This window comes from Pteronotus mesoamericanus, unplaced genomic scaffold, assembly GCF_021234165.1.
Source record: "Pteronotus mesoamericanus isolate MK-2021 breed Mesoamerican mustached bat unplaced genomic scaffold, CSHL_Meso_final contig_246, whole genome shotgun sequence".
NCBI lineage: Eukaryota > Metazoa > Chordata > Mammalia > Chiroptera > Mormoopidae > Pteronotus > Pteronotus mesoamericanus.
In genome coordinates, this window is record NW_026555104.1 from 1,773,566 (window position 1) to 1,789,493 (window position 15,928).

The window sequence follows — 15,928 nt, forward strand, 5'->3', positions numbered from 1 at the left end:
TCTTCCCTGCTTAAAGGTAAGGATGATCTTCACATGTCAGTGGCAACAGCAGTGTCTGGAATATGTTACTCACTTATTCCATGTTTTAAAAATTATTATTCAAACTCTTACCTTACATCATCCCCTAACCCTCAAAAGATCCTAAGTTCAGCAAGAGGTGTTTTTACATCATCTGTAATGTAAGAGAATTTTTTTGTGCAGAGTAGATGTTGATAATAATTTCGGGCCGGCATCATGTAATTCTTGGTAAACCAAGTTGCTGCCCATCAGTCAGGAGAGGCAGCAGCTGTCTCCCTAGTAGGAGGCTGAGAAAGTCTTAGGAATGAAGTGGTGTTTAGAGACGTTTATAACAAGCCCACCTCAATATCGCTAACAATGAGGCAGGCCGTTTTGTGGTGGGGAGGGAGGGCACTTAATCCAGAAGAGAAGACAAAACTTACAAGGTGAAGGACTCATTCCACTGGGGGTTTAGTGTGGAGCGGATGGTTTTAGTTTTTTGTTTGCTCTCATTCTTGGGGTCGGGAATAAGTTTCAGCTTCACATAAGGGTCTGAAAGTCCATTTGGATCCATGGGGATTAGATTTTTTGCATCTTGCACTGTGAAGAGAAGGAAGAAAGGTTAAATGTTACAAAAAAGAGAACTGACCCATGTTGCCCAGTGTCAGCACCAAGCTGAATGAAAAACACATCAACACGGTGTTTAAGGGGAGAGGACCGAAAGCCTCTGACCCCCAGCATCTAGAAAAATGAACAAGGGCCTGTTTCTAGTGGTATCGGGCTGCTGGGAGAATTGAGTGAAATCATGTACTCTGTGCTTGGAGACTGGAGGAAGGAAAAAGAGATTCCATGGTGTGAGTGCCCACTCTGCCCAGGGCACAGTGTTTGGGACTCTTCCCCACTACCCACAATTCCAAAATCTTCAATGAGGGAGGTGGTCTCTGGGGACCTGGCTGCCTGAGAATTCCCCTAAACTCAGGCAGAAGGTTTTTAATGCAATGCAGAAGGACTTGTCTCCTAAAACAGCCACCCAAGTACCACCATAGATTAAAAATGTGAGTATAAGAATAAAGCTCCCCACAAGGAAGGGAAATGAACCAAAGGCCTCTCTCCAGTTAAGCACTGGGATGAGAATCAGGTTCTTTCCAAAGGCAGAAAAAGCCCCAAATGTCTAACACCAAGGCTACATCCCAGATAAGTGCATGAGGATCATCAAGGCTGCCAGGAGCTCTGCTGGTTGCAGGAAATTGTGGGTGCAGCTTTATCGTCTTTGATTTATAGTGCTAACAGCCAGCACACACAAAATCACTGGAGGCAGATCCCTTCTGAATGACAATGAGTTCAATTCTCAACGGGATTTAAAGCTGTGGGCTTCCTACAGAGACATTATCGTTTAAGCTGAAAATTTAAAGAAGTTATCAATTCCAAATGTTATGAAAGTAAGCGGTGGGTCCAAATTTCAATTTCTTACATCATGGAGAGCAGCATGCCGGAAATCAGGATGAGGGGCAATACACTTGGGGTCCCATCTGCTCAGAATGTGGGCTCTGGGGCCAGGCTGCCTGCGTTTGGATTCTGGTTGTATAGGTCCATACATACAAAGTGCTTGGAACAGGGGGATAGGCACACATAAGAGCTGGTAATGATTATGATCATTGTTGTTGATACAAGTTCCTGGCAGAGAACACAACCCGAAGGGATGGGCAGAAACTGGACCGACAGCTTATGAACTGGCAAGCAAATGCCAGAGAGAACAATACAGTGTGGAACTTTTCTGATGTGGTTGCAACTGCACGGTGCCAGCAATGCCTTAGACTAAGCAACAGTGTCGGAGGGTGTCACTTGCAGGAGCAGGAGTGGGAAGCTGGGAGAGAGAAAGAAGAGCAAATGAGTGAGGAAGTGGATGAGAAAAAGGGCTAGAGGCAGGAGAGATAAAGAAGGGAAAATGCAGTGGCAATGTGGAGTCAGACGCTGCCTCCCATTGATGCTGCTGGGACTGGGTACCCTGGGGCAGTGCGTCCCCACCTCCGCCATGCACCAGAAACACCCAGATGTTTTAGTGAGTACTGACTGATGTGTGCTCCAGCCCTCAGCCCCCACCCCAAGAGTCTGATTCAGCTGGTCGGGGCCGAGGCCCGGCCATTAGCAGCTAGTAAGCCTCCCAGTTGAGTATAATGTGAAGCCATGCCAATGCATCGGGCAGTTGTTCTCAAAGTGCGGTCCCAGGACTGGCAGTGCTGGCATCATTTGAGGACTCAAACCAATCTACTGACTTTTTAACATGTGACATTTAAAAATCGATCAGTCAGAATTGATCACTATGGCAAATGGAAAACCAAGATTGTCTGCCATGAATAGAAAGTAACCATAAAAATAGATATAATGACAACCCAACAGTGTTCCTTACTTCCAGCTGATACAGTTGCCTGAGACTTGCTCTTAGTTACTACAAAGGGAAAATTAACAAGACCTAGAGTGTTAAGAATATTCTAGCTTCACAGAGTCTTTTTCTAGATTGAAAGAAAATCGAAAAGGGCATAACTTTCTTACCATGTAATTTAATACTTTTTAAAACCATCTCAAGTACGACCAACAGTCATAGCCCATCAGTGGCCCTGCCCCACGTGGGGGGAAGTATTGTTTTTGCGGGGGGCAAGGGATACCAATTCTGAGACAGTGAGGCTGTCGGATATTTTGGCCTAAGAGCACCAGCAGGTCCAAGGACAGACCCAGCACAGGTCCCATGGCTCATTTCTTGTCTCTCATTTTCTGTAAGAACCAAACTGCTTTGATCCATGGAATTAAGATAGGAAAAAAAAAAACCCCAAAAAACCAAAAACAACAAAAGCTGTGCTACTTTGATAAACAAACTATTGTGAATGAGACTTTTTGGGGAGGGGAGGGTAGAGCTCTATTGCGTCAACCCGAGGTCTGAAGGTGGATGGTCTCTAACTGCAGCAGCAGAGAGGAACACATCTGCCTTGCTCGCTCAGTTGTTGTGGCCCTGACTGTGCCCCCGGGGTCTGGACGTGGGGGCTGAGCCCCGCTGGGAAGCCAGGCAGACGGCTGGCGGCAGGCAGTGAGAACGCTTGTCCCTCGCCTCTCATCAGCAGTTCCGCAGCCTCCGGGGGGACACATCTGCTGAAGGAACAAACATGTCTGGGTCCTGGAATTTGCTGTTTCAGAATAAAAATCTGTTCTGTGACTCCAGAACTGTAACAGAAATACAGAACATGGGTGTTGGCTTGAGGGGTCTGTTTTGAAATGACAGCTATCAAGCCCAGCACCAAGAAAAAAACCAGCCCGGGTTGAAAGGTTATTTAACTTCCTGATAATGTAAGATACCATTTCTGGACAAAATCCATTCAAATGAGATCATGAAGACTGAGAAATGCCTCTGTGGTGCCACAGAGATGCCCGACCGAGGTGGCGAGGCCACCCAGAACGTGCAAGTTTTGAGAGTGTTGAGGCTCACCGGCTGTCTCATCACGAGCTCAGATAGCTGGGCAGCTTCGCCAGACTGGGGAACCTGCATTAAAGCTGCCTCCTGGTAAACAGACAGCTGACTCTTAGGAACGAAGCCAGGGATTTTTGCCAAGGGCATGCCTGATGCGGCAAAGTGGAGATGAGGATGCAGGCAGGAGGTGGGGGGGGGGCAGGAAGAAGTGGCTGCCATGCTTCCTTGGGGAGAGGCAGGCTAGACCCACAAAGACTTGCAGTCAAGTGACTGTCTTATGTGCATCTGAGGATACATCTGCTCGGACAGAGGCTGCAGATGGTGGCCGGCTTCTCAGGGGCAGCATGACGTGGTGACTAGAAGCTGGGTTCAAACCCCTGCTCTACCACTTATGAGCTGTATGACCTTGGACAAGTAACCCTACTTCTCGGTTTGTTTATCTGTAAGATGGGAACAATAGCAGCGCCCATCTCATAGGGCTGTCAGGAAGATGAAATGAGTTAATACACGTAAAGTATTTAGAAGGGGACCTGGAGCAAACGAAGTGTTGAGGAAGCATTTGCTATTATTACTACCAGTCATGTCAGTGCCAGTTTGTTATCTTTATTATCACTGTTATCACTCCCCCCTCCCCCATCATCTAGCCTCCTGTCTGGTCCAGGAGGCAGGCTCTTTCCTCAGGGTAAAGACACCTAGTATATTAAAGGACAGCTCCTATGGTACTGGAATTTTGAGACCTCAGGGTTAGGCTGGAGTCCAATAGGCAGTTCTTAGTTGTTCCAGAATAGCTTGGGATTAAAAAAAGAAAAAAAAAATCAATGCTATCCTTGATCCATTCAGGACGGTCCAGATGGTCTCACGATCCTGAGAGTATACATAGCATAAATGATAAACACCTGTGAGCTCACCATCTACCATAAAAGCTGGGTCAAGGCCAACACCGATGAACTCCCTGTGTCTCCCATCCCACTTTCCTGTCTCCCTGTGGACTTTGAACATCATTCCGAGGCTGCCTTAGGGCACTCGGACTGGGCACCGAGCACTTGGAGGCAGTGAAGGATTCATCCATCACACACAAACTAAACGCTTTGCTGAGGACACATCTGAATCCCCTTTGCCTGCAGACTGCATTTGTCTGCAGTGACCCACAGTAACCCTGCCCATCACAGAATGCGCCTGCATGGGGACATTGTTTGGTGATGCATAAAAATCAAGTGCCTCCGAATTCAAGGACAGCATGGCCCTTCAAATGATCTGTTTCGCTTTAGAAAAGAATTCTCTATTTTTGTGCCTTTTTCCTTCCTCTAAGAGCACCTTTGTTCATGGTTTCTGTTTAAAGCCAACAACAAGGACAAAGGCTCAAAACAGGGGCTTGCTGCAAAAGTCAGGATTCTTCAGTGTGTGCTGAGCCAGTGACCCCCTCCCACCTCCATCCTTGCTCAACGGCAAAAGCAAGAGTAAACAGATTCTAAAATGCTACCCCACCTCGGGCAAAAGCAAAAATTATGTTTCCTGACACTACAGAAAAACATACAAACTCTTCTCTGTTTGAAGTTACCAACAGCCAAAAAAAGAAAAAAAAGAAAAGAAAAGAAAAGCAAATGCAAAAATGTGGAGGAGTCAGCAAGTGCAGACCAGGAGCAGGGCTTTAGTGTCTGTGTGGGAAGGACGTGGAGTCGCTTAATGTCAGGGAACTGAGTAACGGAGGCTTCGCAATGCCATGAACCGTGTCTTTGAGCAAAGCCAGAGAATTAATTTTGGTAACTATTAGAGAGCCATAACACCTTCTCTCAAAAAACTTTAGACTCCTATGTTAGTTTCTTATAAAAATACAGCCACATTTGAATACAAATGCATTCAACTCGATGATTGTTTTCTAGGTTATTAGAAATTTGATGGTTTCTAATCGATGGTTATTTCTAGGAGGTGTGCCTTTGCCGAGAAGGCAGAGATGGGTGAGTGTGTGTGGTGTCTCACTCACTTGCTGAGCAAGGCCGACCTGAACCACATGGTGGTGGGACTGTGGCACGTTCCCTCACCCTCTAGGGAGCTAATGAAGATGATGGTGATGGTGGTGATGGCAGAGATGGGAAGGGACCACATTCCTCGAGAGACCACTAAGCGGCAGGTGCTGTTTTAAGTTCTTTACCATAAAGAGAGAGGTTCTATTCCTGAGTCCTCCGACAGACGGAGGTCTTCTGAGGCAGAGAGAGGTGTTCTGACCAGCTCACCACACAAAGGTAATAGGTGCCAAACTGTGGTTAGCATCTGATTGTACAAAACCCAACTTTTTGCTTGTTTTTGGATAAAAGTGACTTGAACAAGTATTGTTCTAAGCAGTAAAGTTGGCCTCGGCTAGGAGGGGATGAGGAAGTTTGCCCAAGAGAAGGGGGAGGAAGGGGAAAGAGCACTGGCACCCCCCCACTGGAGGGAGGGGAGATGGCAGAACACGCCCCCGTGAAGTGAATATGCCCCTGGGGTGAGCTGTGCCATGGTTGGGGGTGGGTGGGTGGCAAGGAAGGCGAAGTGTATACAGCCACATTTCTGCTTTGGTGCTATTAATGTAGTTAGGTAAGCTCCTGACTTAAAGACACGAGTGCAGATATTGCGGTGCAAATTCTAAAATCATTCCATATACTGGAGTGTTTCAGTCCCTAAGTGGTCCCTATAGATGGGCCTCTGGAACATGCTAACATCTGCCTGAGAACTGGTGGGTTAGTGCCTGACTCAGGTAAGGCCATGATGTCACTGAGACACAGAGCCCGAGCGCATCCAGTGGCCATAATATCAAAGAGGCCACAAGGGAAGGCTCTGTCCTTCACACTCAGGAATGGTGCTTGGAGCGCTCTCTCGGTCTATCTGTCCCAGTCTCTCTTCTCTTTGCTGAAAACACTAATTCTAGGAGGAATGGCACATGAAAAGCAGAGAGAGAGAAAAGGGGGCTGCAGTGGGTATAAAGTGAGCTGGGTAAATTTGCACTATAAGTAGAGATTCTTCAGATCACAAAACAAATATAGAAACCAGAGAAGATGACATTCCTCAAAGTTTTATGAATGTATCCCAAACAATTCCAAAGAGTGTTCATTTCCCCCACAGTGATGCTCAAAATATCAATCGTGTGCATGCTGTGAGAAGCCTGCTGGTTGGGGCTGTATATTGTTTTTTTGTCAAAAAAGCATTCTTCAGCTCCATGTGGGAGTGGAAAAGAATGGAGTGGGGGGAAAGGTTTGGGTTCAAAAAATGTTTGTCCTCTGCCAATTCAGTGCTGAGGCAGGCTTCCCCACCAAATGGGGCGCGTTAGAAAGAACACACCCCAGCTGATGCGGCCCCAGCTGAGACACTAGGACACACCTCCAATCTTTCAAACAAGGTCACATTTAAGATTCCAGGGATGAGATCTGTATTTTTGGGTGGTCATTATTCAGCCTACCCTTCAGGGGTCTCTTTGTGGGGTAATGAAAAATGAAAAAGATCTGGAATTAGTGGTGATGGTTGCAGTCTTGTGAATATACTGACAACTAGATTGTACACATTAAAAGGATGAACTTTATGGTAGGTGAATTGTATCGCAATAGGTATGTTTATTGACAGATGTTCATTTGCCTGATTATGCCTGCTAACTAACCCCTCCTAATTTTTCCTGTGGAATTCAGCCAGAGGCCCATTTTCTGGATGAGGGAACTGAGGCACAAAGATGTTAACTAGCTCAATGTCAGGCACTTAGGAAGTGATGGAGTTAAGGGTTCAACTGAGTCCTGACTCTGAGGCCTGACAGGTAACTTCTGATGCCTGAACACAAGGCAGCCTCTGTGTTCAGGTACAGCTGTTAGTACAGAACAGGGGTGGCAAGCTTGCTCTAGGAAAGACCAGACTGGACATATTTTAGGCTCTGCCACAAAGTTTCCACTTCAAGTTCTCAAGTCTGCTGTTAAGAGAGTTAAAGAAGGCAGAGATAATATGCCAAAAAAATGAACATGCTTTGTTCCAATAAAACTTTATTTAAAAATACACAAGCAGAGGGCCAGATCTGGCCCTCAGGCCATACTTGAGTAACCTCTGGCACAGGTCCACACTGACTAGTTTGAGGAGTAACTGACAGGGAGATGGGCCTCTACTTCCTCCTTACGACTCTGCTTCCTTCGGGTTCCTTCTTTGATCTGAGCCTCCAGAGCTCTGACCTCGTCCTACAACATTTGGGAGGAGTCCTGGCTGGTGTTGAGGAGAGAGGGTCTGTCTTCTAAGTGGAAGTGGAACCCACCCTTGTCCTTTGTTGTTCTCCTCTGTCTCAGCAGACCAATACCTCATGCGTGTACTTTCGCTTGTTTCTTTTCCCCACTAGGCTGCATTAGGCTTTTTGGTGCAGTAAAAGCCCTCCTAGACAAACCTGATTTGCAGCCTTCTCCCTGGAACATCGATCTGGCCACAACCTGCTGCAGTTTGCCAACCCCACCTCCTTCAGGCGGCCACAGCGTGGCCCCACCCAGAGGCCAAGTGCAAACAGGGAGCATGATAAGGCATCAATGGGGCCATTGTTTAATTACGCAATAGCTGCTCTGGAAATGGGAACTTAAAGGAGTGTGTACCAAGCAGCCCTGGGATGCAGAAAAGCTGGCCTGTCAGTGGAGAGCCGGCAGGGGAGCGCCGTCTGCTCCTGGTTAACCTAGCTGTCCTTTTCAGGGCCTGGGCTGGCCCTGCTGAGGAAGCTGCCCTCCAAATGGCCTAGGCAGCATTTGGAGTGGCCCATGGGCTGGATCAGATAGAAAAAGGGTAAAAACCTTTATCGACCCCCCCACCCCAAGCTTTTAATCATGTGGAAACACAGCCACACCACAAGGTTCTCGTGTTTCCTCTAGATTACACTTCTCCGGTCACGTTACTAGGAGGAACACTCTGTTCTCAAGGTCTGTTTTCGCCTCACTTTAGGCCCCTTCTGATGCTGCTGCGAGGGAGAAGCTGCGCTGAGAAGCTGCCAGTTCCCTCGCGTCACTACGAGTCAGCTCTGCACCAGGCACCGGCAGCCAGCCCCCGAATGTTGATGGGGAAACTAGTGGCCTGACAGATTGCTTCCGGAACAGGATTTACCGAACGCCCTTCATGCGAGATGTTTTGGGGGCAGTCAAGCTGTCTGGCAGTGTACGAGGTTCTGGGACTAGGGGCTGAGCTGGGGCCTCTCAAACCACTAGAGACAGAGGTGCCAGCAAAGGTGGGCTTGTCACAGGTGATGGCAGACAAGTTGGCATGAGACCCTGGGAAGGACCAGAACTGGTGAGGCCACAGGCCATCAGGCTGGCACCACAGAAGGACACTGAGCAGGTCCCAGATGGCCTGAGGGAGTGGACACAGAGAAGTACAGTTCCCAAGTCACATTCCTGATGCACACAGGTTTTAAATCTGGTGACAGGTCCAACCAAAAAAATTTCAGACCGGACTCTTTGTTCTCTGTAAGCCATCCAACCCCTCGAACACAACATTACAGTTTCTATGACAATGTGAGGGCATTTGTGGGCCCTGAGGGAGGACCTTTGCTCCATGCCATAAAAGCCCAGCTCTCCAAAGATTGAGGACACACTTTCAGAGCCTGCGTGCAGAGAGTTAGGCAGCAATCCTCTAGGCCACTCCTGCTGTGGCTGAGCACATGAAGGAGCTGGGAGAGGTCCTGGCAGTGGGGCGAGACTATTGGCTGTAAGTAAGGTGGTCCGTCCACGGCAGTGTGGCCCATTCTCCATTAGCCTGAACATGGGTATATATCATGGGTGCTCAGTAGCGGTAGAGCTCAGGCTGGCAAAACTAACACTGAAGTATTGTTGCTAGGCTAGGTGAGAGCTGCTCGTGAACTCATCGGGCTGATTCAATAGAATTGTTTAGCTAGGAGAAACAAAAAGTCAGGTTTTTCTCTCCCAAACAAATTAGAACGGAGAGATTTTCAATCGCAGCAGAGTGACTCGGTATTTTTTGAGGCTCCCAAATACAGACACAAGGCCAATAGCCTGTGTTCTCTATTATTTTCTTTAACTTTTCTATTTACATTTTAGGGACTCTCTGCCCTCTGGTCCACATTCATCTAGTAGATGATGACATGACTTAGGAGCGGGCATCAGTCCTGACTGGTTGATTGTTATGCTAAACATTTCATTGCACCCAATCTATCACATTTACTAGTTATATAACCCAAAGACCCATTCGACACCAATGAGGCCAGTCTCTCTGCTAGTACCTAGTTTGTGCCAAACTGCCTAGCCCGGCACCTTGGTATGCACTCAGTAATTGCCTGCTAAATACACGGATCTCCGGGCCGCCCTGTCCTGTGCTTCTGGGTTCATGCTGCCCATCCCTGGGCCAGCTAGAGCGCACACCTCCATGCGGCTCAGTACCACCAGCCCTTGCTCTGCCACAGGACCCATCTTCTGTGACCTTCTATCTACTGCCCGCCCCACCCACTGGACTTCCATCTCTACAGGCCGACGGCAACTGGAGAGCAGGGGCTGCATCGTAGCCTATACCTCCCACCTCATCTCTCACTGCCAGGGTCAGCACAGGGGAAGGCTAAACCTGTGAGCGTCCGGTGGGTTCTTGTTTGGCTGAAAAGCTAAAGCAGAGAGTTTGCAGGAAAGCTTGGAAACAGTTCATCTTCTGGTTGCAATACATAAAGTGTCCATTTGGAGGGACTCTTGGACAGGGAAAAACTCACAGACCATGCAATGGAGAATAAAGGCAGGTCCAAAAGGAGTTTACACGCTTTTTTAGACCCTGTTCAACACTTTGAAGAAATGATCACAGAGCCCACAAAGACTTAAGGGTGTATGATATAGCTCCAGCTTTCAGGAAAAACATCTCAGAGAGGGGAGTTTACTCTTGGGGGAAAAAAAAATTACCATGTATAAATTCTCAAGATTTCAAAAATAAAATGCAAAGATGTTTTCAACAAGGAGTAATTTCTGACTGGGTAACCACAGACTGAGATTCTATGAACAAATTGGGGTCTTGGAGCTGTTTGGTTTGATCCATTTGTTCTAATTCTGCTGTGTCGAGTCTGCTGAAACTGTCTGTGTTGATGAAAGCCAGCGAATGTTGGATTTGATCTCTTCCATGTTAATATGACCTGTAAATTTGTGATATTTGCTCCTTTATTGCCCAAGACAAAGGCAGGAGGAATGATAGCTACTAAAACTACACCTGCTTAGCTATTCCCATCCCAGTAGACATAATCCATAGGCCAATCGCGATTCAGGGACACAAGTAATCTCATCCTTTGAACCTATATAGAGAATGTTCTGTTTCACTGGTGAGACTCACTACTTGGTGATAAGAATGTAATTCCTGACCCAGTAAATTCAGTGGCCACTCACGTACCCAAATACATAAGTCAGCAACTTTTCAACCCAAGTACTGCTGGAATAAAACGTATGAAAAGAGAACTTAGAGGAGTATGGTATGAGGTAAGAAAAAGCAGTTTGTGGACTTTGGGAAAAGATCATAAACATTCCACTGCTTTTTCTTTTACAGTTAGTGGAAAGTAAAACTTCCATTAAAGTTCTATAACCCTGATTTTCTGAAAGGAAATTGAATCTGGTTGTGAGAGAAAGAATAGTTTCCAGGTGTTGAGAGACTGGTATAATTCTCTATAAACAACATAGAAAGACTTTATTTTAAGAAGTTTTTTCTTACTATAAGATTAATGGATATACTTATTATGCAAAATTCTAAATAATTCAAGTGTAAAGGAGAAAATTAAAATCACCTATACTTCTGTTGTAAGAGAGAACTACTCTTGGCATACTGGTGTATTCACCGCCAAGTCTCTTTGCTCTGAAAATATCTACCTTGAAATATTTATTTCTTTATAGAGTTTATATCTGTGAACACAGTTTCAGATTCTGTCTTTATAACATAACAAGGCATGCTATGAAAACATTTCAAATGCCTAGCATCCCATTATCCAGCTATGTGATAATTGATTTAATCAATTCCCTGTTGGGGGCCATCTACATAGTTTAAAATGCTTCACCTTCATAAATAACACAGCAACTGATTGTCTCCATGCATAAATAAATAGTCACCTGAATTTCTTTTTTCCCCTCAGGCACATTCTTCGAAGTGGATCAAAGGGTACAAAATCATTCGAGACTCTTGGCGCATATTGGCAAACTATTCCCTCAAACATTGTACCAAAGTCTTATCAAGGGTGTGGTGAGAAAAGTAAAAAATAACATGGTAATTTTGGCTTCTTTGATTATCTTTGAGGTTTAACTTTGTGTGTGTGTGTGGTTATTTGGTCACCTATCTTTCTTTGACTTAGTCCCTCTTCAAGTTTCCTGTAGGGTGTCTGGTAAAGAATTTTCTTACTGGCTCAGAAGTGCTCTCCAGGGGTAAATGAATGATAACAGCCCTCTGTCATATTTGCTGCAAAATGCATTAAGATTTTATTCACCATGCTTCCAGAAACACAGAAATTTAAGTGTTTATATGATTAAACTTGTCAAACATTTAAAAAATTTTCTCTATTTCTTTTACGTTTAGAAAAATCCATGCCCTTTCTGAGGTGGTTTTATTATTTTGTTTCTTTTTTTATATTTAACTATTAAATCCCATCAAAATTTATTTTGGTGTACAATGTAAGGCAAGGTCAAATTTAATTTTCTTCTTCCAAATGTTCAGACAACTTTCCCAACAACATTTGAGGAGTGAGCTCCACCTTTCCCATTGGGACACACACCTTCTGCTTGTTTGCATTAAGCCATCTATGGTGACAGAGTCAAATGTGAGCTGATTCCTACAACAAGCCTCTGCCCTAAGTTCTAGACTTTCAGCTGGTTTTGAAATGCAGCCTTTTCTATCCAGGTGCATAGTTTCCTGAATCAGGGAAATTTTACTCAGCTGCTTTTTTTTCTGTTCACCTAATAGTCTCGTGTGTGTGTGTGTGTGTGTGTGTGTGTGTGTGTGTGTGATGTATATATAGTATTCTGTTTGCCTTTCCTCTCAACTTGTTTGCTTAAATGTCTTCCTATTCTTATTTTATGGAGATAGTGTATTCCTGCATTCTACAGAAGTTCACATGGAGTTTTCTCAAACCTTCTGTAGTCTGTTTTCACTCAGGAATCCATTTTCAAACATGTTCTCCATGATGATATTCCCTCCCCTTTATTCTTCAATGTATATATATTTTAATGGGCCACAGGTTATGTGTATATTTTCTCTTTTTACTCATTTTCAAATGAGGAAAACTACATCCAGACATGGTGATCACCCACAGACACTCCATTGAGATTCTCATTGGCTCTGTCCGCTTGGCTACTGGTGAACTTCCTTCCCTCAGAACTAACTCAGACCGATGTGCCTGGCTCCTTGAACCAAGCTCGCTGTGTCTTTGCGAACCCATCTGGGAGCACACCCACTTCCTAGGGCACAGTCATCACACGCACTGAGTCAATGGCATCGTTTAGAGTCCCACCGACGCCAAGGTTCTTCCTACTTTCCTACCTGTCCATTGCACTCCATGCCTGGGCTTACAGCCCTCAGGACACATGGTGCCCAGGCCAGCCCAGTCCTATGGCCAATCATTCATTTTTCTTTTGGAAACGACCCTGTGTGGGACCATAAGGGAGAATAGCACTTTGGCTGCCCAACGTTGTGAGACTTTCTGAAGTAAAGGGAGACCTCCCAGGTTTTCTGGCTGGGAGAAAACCCCATGAAGACCCCATTTCTCCGAGTCTGGTGGAGCCCTCAAGGATCCTCCTGCTTTCTCTCAGGAGCACAGGGCTCTGCTGTTTCATGGACCAACTATGGCCAGACCACTGACAATTTTTTCCTTAATGAGACCTACATGGTCTAAAACTCAGAAACTTCTCTAAGATGGCAGTGAATGGTTTGTCTATCTCGACCATGGGCTTCTGTCTTTTCCTAGGTCTTCTTTACTTTCCAGAGGGACATGAGAGAGGCTGCAGTTCACAGGTTACCAGCTGGTTACCTTCACTCAATATAGAAATCTATTGATTTTCTTAAGAAGCTCTTGGAATACCACTGTTTCTAGAAAGCCTGGTTAGTTGGAAGACAGCCAGATTCCTCTTGACCACTCTCAGTCTGAATCTAAGCACTCCCTGTCATTTCTCATGGCAGAGTCTACCTGTGTTTTCTTACTGTCACCTTGTCGCTGGTTGGGTACCTTTTCAATGTACTTTCCCTGATGTGGTCTGTCCTTTAAAAGCCAAGGCTGTTTAACTCAATTCCATCTCAGAGGTCATTTCACCTCCAGCTATAATGTCGCTTCAGACATTCCAGAGGGGACCTGAGGGGCAGGAGAGGCCAGGGGGTGCCCTGGGCGAGGAGTGTGGATCCCCAGCCTGCTCAGCCCTCCACTCCCTTTCTGGGGCAATCTCTAGTCAACCATGTAATCTGTCTAGAAAGCAATGGGACTGCTTGGACTCGGAAATCTCTAAGCTTCCTTCTGCTTTGATCACAAGCTGCCTGCAAATTGATAGCAGGTGTCTATGCTTTTGTTTTCAGGGACACCTGTCTATGTCCAAAGTTGTATGTTCCTAGTCTGGATACTAGGCAGTTAAAGGTCCTTTGCATTGTGCTTTGTCCTGGAAATAATTGTTAACTTCAGGGGGTCGTGGGACGCCTTGGAGAAGAGGGCAGCTGTGGCTGTTCTCCCTCCCAGGATGTAGATACAAAATTCTGCGTATAATTTGGGAGGCCTCCCTGATCCCAGGCAGCGGGGGTGGGGATCTGTCCATAGATCTGCAGCTCAGAACCTGCTGTCAGATAAACATGGCTCCTCTACTACTTGGGGTTACATCACACAAACTCCAGGCTCCATCAATATTGGGTCAGGGCAGAGCTTTGCCAAGACCCCTGAAAAAGACAGGAGCTTCCCAGCCTTGTAGGAGCAGTCATGTCTAACATGAATATATTCAAATAAGAGAGAGAAAGGAGAGGTAGCTTGGCAAACACCAGGAATGTTTGCGAGACGGGCCCAAGGAGAAGCATCTGAACGTTTAACTTAAGTGCCTCTGGTCCCAGAAGCACGGCTGCCCCTATCTGGGGATCTTAGTCTGATGCCAGTGCACTTTTAGCTAATCTTGTTCCAGGCCGCAAGCCTTTTGGTTCTGAGTTTCACTGAGGGAGCTTTGCCTAATGTATTTGAGCTAGACGACCCCCTCAAACTGGGAGACGCTGGTATCCGGTGATCTCAGAGCAACAAGGCACCCCAGGGAAAAAGAGCCACAACCACAGAAGGACAAATGGAGTTTGCCAGAAGGAGAAAGGGAGGGGCAGGGGAAGGTGTCAGAGCTCAGTTTTCTCCTGGCACTGGCATAAACTGCTCCGTTTGTATTTCTGGCTGCATGATTATTATTGTCCCCTCCCCCACCACAGCTGATAGAACGTTTCCTTTCTTAGAAGAACAAGGTGACGCCAGAGATGAATCCACAGTGAGAATTGGAACTTGGTATGGATGACTTGTCTCCAGTGGTCACTGGCTTCATATCAAGAGGGGCTGAGCTTGAGTAGCTAGGAAGGGGAGGGGAACACCTCCTGCCCCCTCTCTCATCTGTCCCCTCCGTCTAATTGCTTCCCCTTGATCTGTGCTTAAAATAGATTGAGCCGAACTGAAAATAACCAGGGAGATTAAATTAAACTTAATCAGACCTGGCTCTGGGACCGCTGCTAATAGAATCATAACCATTCACATCAGCGTGGCAGACGAAGACAAAAATGTTTTATTGGTTCTTCTTCTTTTTAAATTGGTTCTTTCTTTCTTTTCCCCTGAAGTAACTGAATCCTTAAGAGACAAAGCCCAAGGAAACCAACTTGCTTCTGACGCCTTTGCACAAGGGATTAAGTTCAGGAACTTTCTAGGCTGGATACCCTGGAAACCCGTTTGTGCGAGCTCACCTGATGGAGCCCCACCTCCCGGCGGCCCTTGCTGGGCTGCTCTGCCAGGAAAGCCCTGGCTGAGCAACACACATGATGCTTGGTTAGCTGGCGACAGTCCACATGCGCCATCAGTTGGCAGAAACGGGATCAGCTGTCCCACCCCAGAGCTGTTCCCACCACCTGCAGGACCAACGATTCTCCCATTCTTTCTTGGTCACCAAAAAGGGGCTCAGAGCTGATTCTCTGAGGCACACGTATCAGTGGCTATTGGGGGTTCATGTACGTGAGAGACTATGAGTATTTGTCCTTGGAACACTCCAGGTCTTGGAGAGAGGAAATTATAATAATAAACCATTTGCAGCCTTTCTAGCTGTTGTACCTTCACAGTCTTTAATCTGAGAATATAAAGCTGAATATAAACATTAAGCTTATGATGTCAAGGCTAAGAGATTTTTACCTGACAAAGGCTCTTATCACCTCAAACACAGTCAAAATAAAAACAAATCTGGGCATTCTCATGAACTTCAGGTTCTTTTCTGCCTGGGTCCATCTGTCAACACAACACAGACCAGCAGAAGGCGATCATGGGCATCAAACCCA

General features: G+C 46.1%; 1 protein-coding gene across 1 annotated transcript in view; it reads right to left on the bottom strand.

Moving 5' to 3' along the window:
• Positions 1-15,928, bottom strand: part of PRKCA (protein kinase C alpha) — a 546,763-nt gene that overhangs the window by 268,750 nt on the left and 262,085 nt on the right. Inside the window, exon 6 of the mRNA XM_054573066.1 lies at positions 441-597. Coding sequence (XP_054429041.1) covers positions 441-597 — 157 coding nt within the window. The remainder of the gene's footprint in view (positions 1-440; positions 598-15,928) is intronic.